General features: G+C 34.1%; 1 protein-coding gene and 1 pseudogene across 1 annotated transcript; one reads left to right on the forward strand and one right to left on the reverse strand.

Moving 5' to 3' along the window:
- Positions 1–441: 441 nt before the first annotated feature.
- LOC146884751 (uncharacterized) lies at positions 442–1,244 on the reverse strand (annotated as a pseudogene).
- A 10,063-nt stretch (positions 1,245–11,307) lies between these two features.
- Positions 11,308–15,217, forward strand: LOC114189604 (receptor-like cytosolic serine/threonine-protein kinase RBK2). Its single transcript, XM_028078217.2, has 7 exons — positions 11,308–12,427; positions 12,923–13,174; positions 13,253–13,407; positions 13,666–13,745; positions 13,834–13,969; positions 14,063–14,212; positions 14,616–15,217. Exons 1-7 carry the CDS (start codon positions 12,076–12,078, stop codon positions 14,721–14,723), a joined length of 1,233 nt encoding a protein of 410 aa, XP_027934018.2. The 5' UTR covers positions 11,308–12,075; the 3' UTR covers positions 14,724–15,217.
- Positions 15,218–16,777: the final 1,560 nt, after the last annotated feature.

A 16,777-nucleotide genomic window follows, 5' to 3' on the forward strand; every position in this document is an offset into this window, starting at 1 on the left:
GAGCTTTTATCTTCTTGTTAAATTGGTTTTCAACTAGGCTTTTAAATTGAGTGAAAACATGTATTGTTTCTGATTTTTGTTTTAAAGGAAAAATCCAAGTGAACCTGTTTGTAATCATCAATGAAAAGAACATAGTACTTAGAGGGAGATAAAATTGGGGCAGGTCCCCATACATCACTGTGAATCAATTCTAAAGGTTCCTTAGCATGAGAGGAAGAGGATTTAAATGGTAATAAGTGAAGTTTTCCAAATTGACAAGCTTCACTAAATGAAAATTGATCACGCGATGATGTCTTGACATTACAATTCTTCAGCACCTTTTTTATGACTTTATTATTGGGATGTCCAAGCTTTCTATGCCAATTCTCCTTTAGCGACATGTAGACACATGGATCCTTATTGATTTGAGAGTTGACACTTGAAAGTTGGTATAATCCATCTCTAAGTTTTCCTCTTAGTAGTATTTTCCTTGTCAATTTGTCATTCATATAACAATAGTTTGCATCAAATTCAACAATGACATTATTTTCGACAATTAGCTTAGATACACTCAACAATTTTTTTGTTATTTCTAGAACATATAGAACATTATGCAAGTTGAGGTTATTCAATTTAGTTGTGTCCGAGGCCAATATTTTCAATCTTTCACCATTTCCAACTAAGAGAGAAGAAGTCATACTATTGATTTCATTGAGATCTTGAAGTTTCTCATTTTGATGGGTCACATGATTGCTAGCTCCACTATCAAAGTACCATTCATAGCCTGGACTATGGTAGGGGGAGGCTATGAAAGCACTGTCATTTTCTCTCTTATTATTTGCAACATTATGATTTGAACTTGTGTATGACTTATTATAGCGATAAAAACAATTCACTGCTATGTGTTTGATCTTGTTACATACCTGACATATTGGTTTAGATCTACCTATTCCTCTACCTCCTCTAAAGTTAGAGCCCCTCCAATTACCTTGTGTCCCTGAATTGTTGCTTCTGAAATCAGATTTGGTTGCAAGGTTTGCTGAAGTATTCATCAAAAGATTATTGAAATTGTTCAACTGTTCTATTCTGCTTTCAAAAGTCAATAGTTGAGCTTGTAGATAAACCTAAATAAGGTTGATTTGATCAGATAATTTGACCACCACTAGATTGTAATCAACATTCAGTCCATTCAGCGTTTGAACCATCAACTTTGAGTTGGAGATTGGTGATCCTACCAGCTTTAATTTATCAGCAAATTTCTTCATTTTCAGAAGATATTGATCCATCTTCATTTCTCTGTTGCGAGTGTTGTAAGACCCAGGAAAAATTAATTAATTAATTAATAAATGCGGGAGGAGGGCGCCTTTATGACATTAATTGCTGTATAATGTGATGTGGAAAAGTACTAGCTCATGTGGTTGAGAGTACTTTGATTGTGTGAGAGGACTTGGGTTCGAATCCTATGTATGCCAATTATGTGTGATTATTTTTGTTATTGATTTTTAAGGATATGTATGAGTATGTGATTAGTATTGTAAGATATTGTTGATTTGTGAGTATCACCAAATGTGGTTTGGTATAGTGGTTGTGATATGGCTTTATGAGTGGAAGGTCACGGGTTCAAACCTTGGTGGGCAAATAAAAAGCTTTATTTTTGCTAACTAATAGTGGTGATATGAATGTGAAGGGGTAAAGAAAAGCCTAGAATGGGCCCCCAAGGGGGCTGAGAATTTATCAAATAAGTAATATTGAAGAGGAAATTAAAGGCCCAAAACTCGTTTTATTTTTAATACCTATTTTAAAGGCACCTATAAAAGCCAAAAATTAGGTAAAGGGAAGGGTTTTGGCACTACTGGAATTGGTTTGGGAGAGGAGCACGAGTTGGAAAGGGTGAACTGAGTTTTGAGGTGCAAGGGTTGAAGCAAGAAAGGGTTTTGAGTCAAGGGGGTTCTGCCTTCACAATTGTTGAGCAATCAAACCAGGTTAGGGGAGCTATACTTTACGTATGTCAATAATCTGTTCTGTGTTATGAATTTGAGGTTCCAATTGAGTCCTGTTTGATTGGGAAAAATTCGTACCTGATGTATTGTGATTGGGAAAAGGGGTATTTGAGTTTTGATGCATGAACATGTATGGGTAACGTGTTGTGGGAGAAGGGTTTTGACCATTCTGGTTATTGATCATTATATGTTCCAATGTGATTGTCAATTTTGTGAGAAAATTATGGTTCTGGGTTCTAATTGCCATTACAAATACATTGGTATTGATTGCATGTTTTGTAGTATGCTTTTTTGGATGGTTTGACACTATTTTGGGTAAAATTCGTGTGTGACAGTGAGGGAACTCTGTAAGTCTCGCCCAAGCGAGTCTATCTCGTCTAGGCGAGAGTTGCAGAACCTCTCGTCTGATTTGGGGTCGCGTTGCTCGCCCATGCGACCTTGGTTTGGTGTTGAGCGACTTAGTCTCGCTCAGGCGAGGGACAGCTCGCCTAAGCAAGGTCGCGAGGTGACTTGAGCGCTTTTGAGCGCGATACCTCACCCAGGCGAGAAGTATCAGTGTTTTGAGCGACTCTGTCTCGCTCAGGCGAGAGACATTCGCCTGAGCGAGGTCGCGATGTGAAATGACATGGTTAAGTGGTTCCTCGTCTAGGCGAGGTAAGGGTGTTGCTTTGAGCGATGGTGCAACTCGCCCAGGCGAGGGAATCTCGCCTAAGTGAGATAACGTGTAGTTGTGGTTGTTTTAAGCTCGCCCAGGCGAGGCGAACTAGCCTAAGCGAAGCAGAGGGCTTAGTTTGGGCGAGGGGTCCCTAGCCTAAGCGAGTTTATGTGATTAACTACGTTTTTATGTGCTTGCGAGTGTGTTTGGTTGTTATACTATGGTTAGATTGTATATGCATGTGTTGTGGTGTGTTGGGCTTGAAGGACTAAGTCCATTAGGGGTTTGGGATGTGCTCGATGGTGGGACACATGATGGGCATGGAACTGGTTGAGTTCCCGTCGGCTACTATTGGGCGAGGAGTCCTTAGTATGGTGATTACATGTGTCGGGCGCACGATGGGCAAGGAACTGTGATGTTCCCGTCGGCTACTATTGGGCGAGGAGTCCATAGTATGGTGATTGCGTGCGTGCCAGGGTCCAAGTGTGAGACTTGGATGTTTTTACTACAGACGAGGAGTCTGTGGGGCAGGACTATGAACGAGATAGGCTCATAGGGTTGGACCACGAATGAGTCAGTTTCGTGGGAGCAAAGGGAAGTCCCAAGACCTAGTTCATGCATATGACTCATGAAGGACTATGAGGTCATGGTTGGGTGTTTTGGAAATTATGAGTTTTGTACTTATATTGTTTTGGGTGGGGAAGCATATATACTTCATATATATCTGTTATGTTTTATTTTGCATAACTCACCCTATCTGTGTGTGTGTGGCGATGATCGGATAACTTGTTATCCGGGAGCAGATGATGTGACAGGTGGGTCAGGAGATGCGTAGACACGGAGCGGGGGCTATCATGGGATAATTTTGTAGATACATATGTACACTTTTACTGTTTTGTTTTTGAGAATATTATGTAAATCCGGCTGGAGCCGTTGACTGTTATTCTAGTTTTTATGAATCATGGATTCTTGGATTTACGGATTTTAATTGTTAAAGTTTTAAATTTTCCCGTGTTTTTGGGAAATAGTTCATAATCAGTGTGGACTTTAATGAAATTCGAATTTTATGTATTTTATATCAGTAATATTCCTTAGGGATGTCATAACAAAATAAAAATCAGTAAACTCCCATAGGGTCCCCTCTTCGTCTCTATGTCTCAGTCTGTCCACCTGCATCAACATCTGCTCCCATGTAACAAGTTACATGATCATCGCCACACACATACAGATAGGGTGAGCTCATTTAAATAAAATCAAACAATATATTATTGAATACCACATTAATAAATTTAAACCCGGGTTAGCACACTTCCCTTTTCTTTTACTCCGTCATACCCAACACTTGCCTTTAGACGTCTATCATTTCTATACCCTTTAGGCGAGGTCTATGATCGATCTTTGCTGTACGAGTGTCCACTCACCCCTTCGACTACAGGCCACCACCTGATAGTCCACACGTGGGAATAACCTTGTCACAACATCTCACCGTGACACCAAGTGGAGTTCCCCAAAACAAACCTAAGTTTGTAGTTGTTTCCAGACTACCAAAACCTTATCAGAATCCACTGAAGAGGGCAATCATCTGAAACCTCGCCATACGAGCCACAACCCGCACACTCCACTGGACTTCGTAAACCACCAGGCTACAACCTAGAGTGGTCACGTGTTACCCCAATACAAGATGCACTCGTAATTGGGCCCCCAGCCAAAGCATCGCATCATGAACATCCCCTAAAGCAGTGTAGAAAACTTTCCTCGCGCACCATCACTGGACCAAAACCGCCTGGCGCGCATCTCACGTCGCTAGGCGGAACTTAGCTCCAGACCGCCTGGCGGGCATCACACACCGCTAGGCGCCACGCGCCCACAGTACCCTCACAGTACCGCCATCGCCTGGCGGACACCACCACGCCGCCAAGCGCCCTGTTCCGCCGTCGCCGCCTGGCGCAACCATCGTCCGCCGCCAGGCGCATCGCTTCCGCTGTGACTACTGTCCCTGATTTAACTCTCGTCCGCCTGGTGGCTCGCTCACGCCGCCAGGCACTATACCAGTAGCACAATGCTACTGGTTTTATGGCACTATAATTGGTCCTAAGGGATACCAAAACATTCAACACAGAGAATTTCATCACGGTATGATTTTCCAAACACAAACCTTTAACTAATTTACATTATACTATTCACAACACAACCAATTTGCTCAACTTCATGTATACAAGCTCACAGTCTTTTGGTCCTATCATTTACTACCTATAAGATTCATACCACAACAGTTTTCTTGCCAACATAATTCAACATATTATCACAAAACACTTTCACTCCTTAATGAAACATATATACCACACATACAATATCTTTCATATCATTCCCACTTTTATCGACTTTTAACACATGATACCAACATGCAATATCACACATTCCACACCTACCCTTTTATCAACATTTAACACATAGTCATATACCTCTTAAACTTTTCAGTATATACCAACATATACTCATTTAGCTAACTCACTCTTCTTTTTCCCCTTAATTACCCCTCATGCATACCCACCCTATAATCTGTGATAAAAGTTCCTCCCTTCATACTGTTCTCACTTGAGATATTCCCTCTGTTTATTTCCCATACTTCTCTTGGCATGAAATCATAGTTAGAACTCAACAAAACATCAAATCGAACCCATGATACACCATTTCACAGATTCATACTCATCAACAAACATCTGTAAATCATAAAATAATCGGATTTTTGTAACATCATGTCAAATCACGAATTTATATCATGCACAATTGTTTCCAACCCTCCACATAAACCCTAGCCTCCCAATTTCATATCAGAAATAGTATCTTGCAGCAAAATCAACATACGCAGAGTCTATCAACATCAAAATTCACACCAGAACATACAGACATCACAACCACACCACAGGTATTCCAAAACATCAAAATATAACCAAAAATAGTGAAACTGGGTTCGTGCCGCCTGGCGGTTCATCGTTGATACCCAGAAACTGTGCTGGTGCGTGCGTCGCCTAGTGGTCACGCGCGACCCGCCAGGCAGAAAAATCCCAGAAACCCGATTTTCATTCTGATTTTCACGAAAATAACAATCCCCATTCCCTCATACATCACGATCCAGTCAATAACGAATAAAATACAACATCAAACAATCATAGGAACGTTCTCTCGCCCCTTCACATTCTTACCAAAAATAAAATTGATAAAAAGAAAGTCTATGGTTTTGTCCAAACCAAGGTTTGAACCCATCACCACACAATTTAATTTCAAATGCATAACCAATCCAACCAATCACATTTCATGATACAATTCATACTTCAAAGGTTATATCCTATTATCACGCTCCAATCACATTATCATATCAAAATAATAAAATAAAATAACACACAAGCATACATAAGACTCGGACCCAAGTCCTTTCCCACAAACCAAGTACTCTCAACCACTTGAGCTAATACTTTTCCACATCACGAAAGTTAGCATTTAATGTCATAAAAGCTTCTCCTACTCGCATTTATTAAATAATTAATTATTTAATTATTTAAATTTTGTGGGTCTTACAACTTCCATAGGAGATAGTTATCTTTGTCCAACCTGATAGAAATAGTTGTGGGTAGGTCATTTTTGTGATTTGTGTTGGCTGCAGAAGACATAATTGGATCGAGAGCCTTAAAGCTTAAGAACTCTAAAACCAAGCCAAGAAGACAGATGTTGTATTTATATAAACACAATACAATACAATCATAATCTCTATAATAAAGCCATCATTGAATACAATAAACAATACAAGAAATAATTAATAATGATGACTGCACACATGAAAAATAATACACGGGCATAATATTAGGGATATTAGAATAATATTATTGATATAGTATCTATGGTATTGATTCTAATAATTAGAATTGTAACTTTCTCTAACTCATGAAAAGTATAAGATAACTAGAAAAGTTATCTTAAGTAAACAATTGTTAAAACATCAAAGTAATAAACACGTGTTGGGTTATAAAAGGTTTAAAAGCAAAGAAGGATAATAACATTTGCAATACATAGTTATATAGATCATCTTGAATATATTGGTTTTGGATATGTCGATTGATATTGGAAAAGAAAATGAAATCATTTCCCAAGAACAAAATAGCTTAATCTAAAATAGATAAATAATAATAGACATGAGATACTAGAAATAGAGAAAGGGTAAGAAATTAAAAGTAAATACTTTAAATTTTATATATATATATATATATATATACTATTTAAAGATATATGTGTGTGTGTTCGGTATTTTAATCTCAATCACACTTCTTACTTCTAAATACTGTTTTTTCTTTCTTTCTTATAAAATGAATCCAAATAATTATAAATAGTAAGCTTACTATTATTTGACAAATTGTTCATACTATTACAAATTCTTCAAATCCTCTTCATATTTCCACAATCACTGCGATAAATTTAATGTCAAATTTTGTTTTTCCTTCTACTTAAAATTCACAAATATGTGAAAATATTCCTCTGTTATAACCATACTCCTTTGTACTTGAACACAAGTTTATTATCATATTAACTCAAAAAAAAAAATTATACCTAATGAAAAAATATAAAATTTTACGAAAGAAAATTGTGAGTATTGTCCTCAAGTGAACATGACACACACCTAAGATTCCATGTTGTGAAAGACAATTGTTTTAGCCAAAAGCTTCATAGTCTGGAGCATTCAAAGTATCTTTCTTCTTCTCCCTCGAGTTTCTCTTTTATGCTTATCTTTTTGATCCTTGGATTCCCCTCTTATTCAATGTTCATGATAGTTGTTTGAGTTATCAACACTAATCTCCTCATTTACTACCTCATACTCTTGTCTTAGAAATCCCACTGGTATTGATCTAACAACTAAATTCAGTCTTAGGACTAATAACTAGATCGACCTTTTGACAGTTAAAGACCAAATCAACCTTTTAACAGTTAAAGACCAGATTGATTGTGCTCTGCGTAGTTAAAGACCATATCAATCTTTGGTTAGTTAAAGACTAGATGGGCCCTAACACTACATAGCCCCCAACCCTTAGCTTTTATAAAGCTTAAGGATAAATAAAAATATTCACCATCACACTTATACCCTATTTATCTTGTGCTAGCCAAAAACTACAAACACTGATTAGCTAGAAGCAATCAATAGTGATCTCCCAATTTCGATCTCTTCCTTATATTATGAAGTCTTCTTCGCATCTTCTCCACTTTCGACCTAACCTTTCTCACTCATCAGTACTGGTACTAGATCCGATGTCAAATCAGCTTTAGGCCTAATAACCCAATCGACATTGGGTCTAACACTACAATACCTAATAATCTTTTTTTTTCGATTAGATGAATCTTTCTCATTTAGGATGACACCTGATCATCTTTTTATGCATATGATGATACTTGGTAATCTTTTTATACATCTGATGATACTTGATCATCTTACGATCATACCTGATAATCTTTTTATGGATATGATGATACTTGATCATCTTAGGATGATACCTTGAAAGGTCATTTTCGGGTATCTTCAGGTCACCTTTCATTTTCTTCAAGCGCTTTGAAAAGTCGTCATTATTTCTTGGGTGCCTTAAAAAGTCACCAATATTTTTTAGTGTCTTGATAGATCATTAGGTGCCTTGAGAGGTCACCTTAATTTTTGGGTTTAGTGCCTTGAAAGTCACTAGGCGTCTTGAAAGTTCACCTTAAGTTTTTGATTCAGTGCCTTCAAAGCTCATCAAGTGCCTTGAAAGGTCACTAGGTGTCTTGAAAGGTCATCTTAATTTTTTTGGATCAGTGCCTTTAAAGGCCACTAGGAAGATATTAGAAATTAATTGCTTTTGGCTAAGGTAAATATTTTCATTTAGCCTTAAGCTTTATAAAAGCTAAGGCTGGAGGGCTATGTAGTGTTAGGGTCGATATGATCTTTAACTGTCTAAAGGGTTAGAAAAATAGACATAAAAAAGAACTTCGAGAGAAGAAAAAGACTATTTTAAGTGCTTTAACTGATCGGACTCTGAACCTTTTGGTTAGAAAAATATGATTTAGCGAATAAGAAAAATTGTTTAGATTAATATAAATGAATTATTTATTTTAGTATATTTAAAAAGGAAAAGTTGTAATATTATTAGGATTAATTCTACTATATCCCATCTACTATTTCTTGTCTTTTCTTTATTGATTTATAACCAAACCTTTTTTTTGTTCTTACTTTATGATCTATTCATCATTTTTTTAATCCATTTCATCTTTTTCCTTCTTACTAACAAAACATTAAAGTAAAGATGTTATGATATTCGATTTAGTTCAATATTATCGTATTTAATATATATGTTGTACTGAACTGACATAATTTATTAATCGGTTTTGTTTGAACTCGATCGTGTGACTGTGATCACTGTGGACTCTAGTTTTGGAAATAAATGGATATAAAAGTTATTCACCAAATGGTGCGCAAGAAACATATGGAAAGGCCATGATGTGACCACTACAAAACATCACCTTCAATTGTTCCGGTGTTTTCCAAATGTGTGTCCTCTTATTTATTTTTAAATAAAAAATAGTATAATAAAAGAATTATAATATCAACACAGAAATTTATTTTTGTTAATAAGTTCATTCAATATATTTAGAATTAATTTTTTTCCAATAAATATATATAATAATATGTGTTTAATCATTTTAATTATGAATAAAATTTAAACAAAATTAATCTAACTAAAAATTTGGTACTATAATTTTTTTTGTTTCTTTAAAAAAATATATTTATATCTTTTATCTGATCCTAATATTTATCATGATTTTATTATATAATTCTTAAGATTTTGTTGTTTTAAAAAGTTATAATATACATGATTATAATTGTTAGTTTAGTTTATAAATTATATTTGGCTAATATTAAAAAAATTTAATACCGAAAATTAACTAAATTTGTAAGAATTTCATATTTAATTAAATTTTTTTTTTTTTTGGGATGCGCTTTATATCTACTCCACTTGGATAGAAAAAGCTAAGATTTATTCGTCTTTTTGTTTTTCATTAGTAGATTAATTCAACTCAACCTATTTTTGTCATGTTAGACCGAATCAAATTAGGATGAACCTATTAATTTTATTAATAATAATAACACGATGGTTACATTTTTTGTGAGAAAAAAAATTGAAATTTTGGATGAGAGAAGTACGTAGCCAGTTTTTTTTTTTTTGTCTTGACGAAGTCAATTTGGACACACCTTAAACCTCAATCAATCGCGAATTCAAGGTACGAAAATAGATTCACTCATATCCTTCTACAGATTCGAAAAAAAACACAATCACTAGCTATTATTTTTCTTTAAAAAGAAAAACTGATATTTGGAACATTGAAACAGATAAAAAAATAGTTTAATACGGTGAAATGATTGAGGGTGGAGCCTGGGAGATAATTTGGTAGTGAAGAAAGATGAGTAATAATAATAAGAAGTTGAGTGTTGTGGTTGAGTTTCTTGGCTGAGGGGTTTGGCTTGTGCGTAGTGATTGTGTTAATTACGCTGAAATGATAGCGAATCGAGTATAATATTTATACTCTTGCAGAATTGGTACAACGTTACGTTGTTTCCAGACAACATTTTCATTCATCACCAAGCAACTCACACTTCATTACCAGATCCACTTAATTAATTTGTTTTTGGCTTCTTAAATAAACAATAAATGCCAAGCATAAACCTACCAGTGGAAGATGTGTTCATATAATGTCAATAATAATGACGATAATTATGGTGTGGGCACACCTATAACTAACTTCTTGTCTTTAATAATTAAAAATGAAGAAACAAAGTTCTATGCATTTGAATGAAGTGTGACGGAATGTGGCGTATTTGATAGGGTTGATGTAACAACATCTTTTCTTTCTTTCATTTTTTTTCTCTTTTTATTTATTCTCCGTGAGTATATTCTAATGGTATAAAATATTATTTTAGAATTATAAGTAGAATTTTCCATACATTAAACCCACCTTTGACTTTTCTTTATTCCTTTTATATCATGTTTATTATTTTTCTTTCTAGCTCTTTCTTTCATTTGTATGAAATAAATTCTGAGTTTATAACTTTTACTAAATATTAATGCAATTATCTGATTATATATAGCAACTTGGACAACGAATCCATGTTTGAGAATAAAATAAAGAAACACCATTTTGCACGTGCCGTATCCTTGAAGAGACCAAGAAGTGTACACACAACATAGGCGTCTCTGACTCTGACCATGATAAGGAAGATGTTTTTTAATCATCGTTTTTTTATATCATTACTATAATTTTGTTACATAATAAAATATTGAGACAACTTTTTAATAATTTTTGTCAAACAAAAAGTATACAAAAATTAAATATGTAAAAGTCATTTGGCATGCATGGCCAAAGCCATCTTTTCTTTGCCAACTCTTCTATCTTCTTCTACAATCCAAACTCCAAATAGCATAATCATAATCCTCACCTCAACTTTGTTTCTTATCTCGAAAGGTGCCTAATGAAAATCCACAACCTATGATAATAATAATTATTTATTTATGGCACGAAAATCTGCGTAACGAGTTTAGACTCCAAAATATTATTTAACTACCGTCTATTGGTTTTTTTTCAGGCCGCAAGATATACTATTTTTTTTATATGCGAAATTCAAAAGAAACATTGTGACTAGTAGCGGGACAAGATTGAAAAGGGCAATGATAGTGGTTTGTTGAAGCGGGGTGGCCAAGTAAACCAAACAACCTCTGATGCTTCTGTCTCTGTTCTCTCCACTGTCCCTTCCTCTGCTTTCCTCTGTTTCTTCTTTGAGTTGAAAACAATATTGGATTTTTTTTTCCTCTGTGCTATTCAGCTGCCTAACTTGTATTTTACTCTTCCCCTTTCACTGTATTGTATCATCCAAGTTTCTTTGCGATTCACCTAGCGAGTTTCCAAGATGCTGTGTCGCTGATCTTTCTGTCTCTGATACGTATGTTTTGGGTCTCTTCAAAATATGGTTTTCTCTGTCGCTTTGGCTTATCCCTTGGGCTTCTTTGATTCTTACACTTCAGGAAGCTTTCCTTGTCTTTCCCTTGTTTTTACCTAATTGGTTTTCTAGAGAGAAAAAATTAAGATACAAATTCCATTATTTATTTTTCTGGGATACAATAGTTTTGGGCAATGTCCTTCCGTTTCATATTTTACTCTCCTAATTTCATTTGATGGGTTGTTCTTGATTTATCGTGTTGTAATTTATATTTATTCTGTAGAGAAACATTTTGTTACCAGAGGGAGAAAAAAATCCATTTTTTTGTGTTCCATAAGTTAGCCCTCATCATGAAATTTCTCACTTTCCTGGTGGGTGTGTGATATCTTTTCTTTTACTTGAGGGTTTCTGTGCTCGTTGGTCACAAAAAAAAAAAAAAAATGAAGGAAAAGGTGGATTCCCCAGTTACAGTTCTGGAAGACTATTTCAGGAGCTCGGATTCAGAATCAAGTTCTTCCAAAGAGCCTGCAGTGGATTCTGAATCTCAAGACCTTTCAAAACATGCTTCTAGGTGGCATGCATTTCTTCACTTGTTTAGAAATGGGTCGAAGAAACATACGAACACGTTGCACCCTCTCAGTGCCCTGAAGCTCTCCAAAAGAATGAGCACTAGCATGAGGGAGACCATTCTCCCAAGTTGCTTCTTGGATGCAAATGCATCCCCTTGCAGGTCACCGTGGAAGATCTTTACTCATCATGAGATTCAGGTTGCAACCAATTCATTTAGCCAAGGTATGCATCGTGCTACAGAATTAGATTTCTCATCAAGGAACACCACATGATTGGATTTCTTTGCTTCGTTTAAATTTTCACTCTAATTTTACAATGTTCTCAAGTAAATACAAATCAGCGTTTTTTGTGAATAGGAATTAGAAATCACTGAGTTATATCATATATATTTGTCTTCCACTGCAGTGTGTTCCCTTTTGTATCAGTTTTCAAATTTTCACATTAATGGCGAATCAACTTCATGTAACCTTTGCCAATTCCATGCTATTTAGGCGCATGATGTGTTTTTAACGCGATTCCAAATAGACTGTTAGATGATAATGTGAATAAAAAACGTTGTATTGTTACTGTATTTGAATTAAATTCAAAATTTATGTTGGTAGGTGCACTCTATATTATTAGTGTACTTGGATTAAATTCTAAATTTATGTTGGTTGGTGCACTTTATACTGTTAGTGTAATTGAGTTAAATTGTTAATTTTATGTTGGTTGGTGCAGAAAATTTGATTGGGAAAGGTGGCTATGCTGAAGTTTACAAAGGGTGTTTGCCAAATGGTCAGCTAGTAGCAATTAAACGATTAACAAGAGGAACAGCCGATGAAATCATAGGGGATTTCTTATCAGAACTTGGTGTAATGGCTCATGTAAACCATCCCAATACTGCTAAGCTGGTTGGCTATGGAGTGGATGGTGGAATGTATCTGGTTCTTGAGTTGTCTGAAAAAGGAAGCCTAGCTTCAGTTCTTTATGGTAATGGTAGTTCATTTTTTCCCTTTACATTTTTTAGAGTCAATATTTGTTCAAAATTATCATTTGGTTGGTCATTAGGTTCCAAGGAGAAACTACCATGGTGTACAAGGCACAAAATTGCATTAGGAATAGCTAAGGGTATACTATATCTTCATGAGGGTTGTCAAAGAAGAATTATCCACAGAGATATAAAAGCAGCCAATATCTTGCTCACGGAGGACTTTGAGCCTCAGGTATGATAAGGATGCACAAATGAAGGCTTAGGATTCAGTTCTGTGTTTGATTCTATAACTCATCACAACAAATACCTTTTGTCTTTCGGATTTTGAATTTATTGAATTTACCTTATAGACAAACAATTTTTGGAAGATTCTCCATTACGTGATGGACGAAACTTCCCTTCTGTCACATCAATTTCCATGTTATGTACGTTAGAATGCATTTAAAAATCTTTCAGGAACAAATTGAAACGTTATGAATTTTTTGGACAGATTTGTGATTTCGGACTAGCAAAATGGCTGCCAGAAAATTGGACTCATCACACAGTTTCAAAATTTGAAGGAACTTTCGGGTTTGTGACCTTCTCAATTAGTTCCTGGTAAAAAAAAAAAAACTTTTCTGCTTCTTATTAACTCTGGTTCCAATTTTTACTGCCACAGTTACCTTGCACCTGAATACTTGCTGCATGGCATAGTGGACGAGAAAACAGACATATTTGCTTTTGGTGTGTTGCTATTGGAATTAGTGAGTGGGCGTCGTGCACTTGATTATTCACAGCAAAGTCTTGTGTTGTGGGTATAGTATCTTACTATTTACTCTTTTTTACACACAAATTTCATCCTCTTCTCTCCAAATTTTGATTTTATTTTTATTCTAACAAATTTTCAGGCAAAACCATTGCTGAAAAAAAATGATGCCATGGAGCTGATTGATCCTTCACTATTAGGTGACTTCGACTCCAGACAAATGAATCTTATGCTCTTAGCTGCTTCTTTGTGCATAGAACAGTCATCGATTCGTCGGCCCTCTACAAGACAGGTACCTTGTCTCTATCTTTTCAAATCTCAACGGTGAATTTTTTGCAGCCAAACTGTTTGTTTAATTTTCTTAACCAAACTTTGCTTTGAAATACTTCATTTACTTTTTACATATTTATAAGTATTGTTCGTATACAAACAAATTCTTAAACTGTAATTAGGATAATTTGACTGATTACTTTAAGATTGAGGATAATAAGAAATGATGTTTTATGATTATGACATGTCATCCAGTACTGATGTGTTCCACATGTAATGTGGTCCACTTTTGTAGTGGCAGAACATCTGCGAGTCAACCCACTAACTCTTCTGTGTCTGTGTACCTTAACATGTATGACAAGTTCCATTATGAAGCATGTGACTATGACAAAACCCTTTATGAAGCATGTGACCCTTTGGTGCAGGTTGTACAGCTTCTTAACGGCAACCTTAGCTGCTTTAAGGGCATGAAGAAAACCCGAATGCCGTTTTTCAGAAGAGTCTTCCGAGAAGAACTTCATGATTCAGAATAGTTGAACTGAACATAGACTCACTATCATCAAGGGTGAAGCTGGTCACTATCATCATCCCTTCTTTCTGATGGAGTTTCTGCATATAAAAATTGCCTCATCAAACTCAAAATTTTGCACTTTGCCTAGTTCTAAAAAACAGCATGTTTCTATACCCTTCAACCTCTGTACATAATAGATTCTTTATAGAAAATGGTATTAGCCATAGTTACATGAAAGAAAGAAATATTGTATTACCTGTGAGCCTTAACTCATTGAATCTAATTTCTCGTTCCCTTTCAAATAGGATCTACCTAAATTATTTATTGAATAGAAACAAATACCTTTTCTCTCCCTTCCTTTTCATCATAATTCTTACAAATAGGTGGAAAAAGGTCATTAGGTGGAAAGCACAAAAAGAAAGCCACTAGAGACTTTCGTATGTAAACAAAATCTGTTTTAAGATTTGGGTCTCTTGGAAGCATTTGATCGAAAAATTTGATTTGTGTTGCAGATAAGTGGAAGTGCATAATCTTCAATAATTGTTAGTAGCTCTTGGAATGTGCATACCAATCAAATGCATCACATTGCAAACAGACATCAATATATTCTAAATGAATTGAGGCCGCACAATTCTTATTAAATAGTCATCACATATATACTTTTGCTTTTATTATCATGATTTTTTTCTAGAAATCAACATACCATAATCTTAAATATTAATGTTTTGGAATGGATTGAGTACACATATAGTTTTGTATATTCAATAGTATTAGTTACAGTTTCGCTTGTAAATAATCTATATAAATATTATTATTATTGTTAACAAAATTATTAATGAAAAAATAGTAAAATTGAAAAATGTTGAAAGAATGGAATAGAAGTAGTATAAATTTGACCAAAAATAGCCGACAAAGAAGCATTGTATTTGGGTTGGGATAAAAAAGTGGCGAGGGAGGATGAGATGACAGGTATAATGTGGAAGGTAGTTGTTGAAGGAGTGAAACAGAAAAATGATATGAATCCCCACAACCACGTGTGGCTGGTAGAATTGGTCCTCCAGATATTATTCTCCCTTCTTTCATCAACACCAAAATCAGATCTTTATTAATAATATTAATCTACACTTACACATTTTAATGCCCATTATTATTCAACTATATTTTATTTTTATTTATTGTTATATTATATTTTTTAAAGTAATATTCAATAACTTTATCAATAAATATATATATATATATATAGTTTTTTTTTTTCAAATAATTGATCCATCCGTAGGTATATATTATATTTGGAGTTTATGTGGTTGCAATACTTTTCTAAACTATGACATTGATTTTGTAAAATATATATTAAAAAGTACATTTAGATCATGAAAAGTACAAAATAATTGAAAAAGACTAAAAAGAAATTTTAATGATTTTCAAATATACAATCTATTGCCTTTTTATTAATTTTAACAATAAATTTTATTATCATTTATAACAAGATGACAAATATTAAATAGTATAACATCACTCGTATCCATGTAACAACAGGATCTGCAAAATATTTTACACATAATTATATTCCTCTTTGTTTACATATTATTTAGTATTTTATTTTATAAAAATAAATTTTAATCAACATCATATTTAGTAAATATATTAAAATTTTATATAATAAATATATTATACTGATATGTTAAGCATAAAATTATATAATAAATATATTGCAATTTTCTTATAAAAGTAGAAAAACAAATATTTTCCTTTTAATCACAACAAAATTTAAATTTATATAACAAAATTAATTGAATGTGATGCACTTAAATGAGTGTAATAATGTACATTTATGAACTTTATAAATCTTTACAAATTATTTATAACTGTTTAGAGTCTTAATTATATAATAATAAATTTAAATAAAATATTTCAAATTACTAATAATATTTATATATGATTTTCAACTATTAAATTTATTTAAAATGTTACATTATTTATTATGAATAAATATTGAATTATTTATTATAATTAATATATAGTTAGTTCTATTATTTATTATGAATACCTGTAAATCTTTTTAAGTTAAGGTACACA

This window comes from Vigna unguiculata, chromosome 7, assembly GCF_037176805.1.
Source record: "Vigna unguiculata cultivar grain cowpea cultivar isolate G323 ecotype 2 chromosome 7, ASM3717680v1, whole genome shotgun sequence".
NCBI lineage: Eukaryota > Viridiplantae > Streptophyta > Magnoliopsida > Fabales > Fabaceae > Vigna > Vigna unguiculata.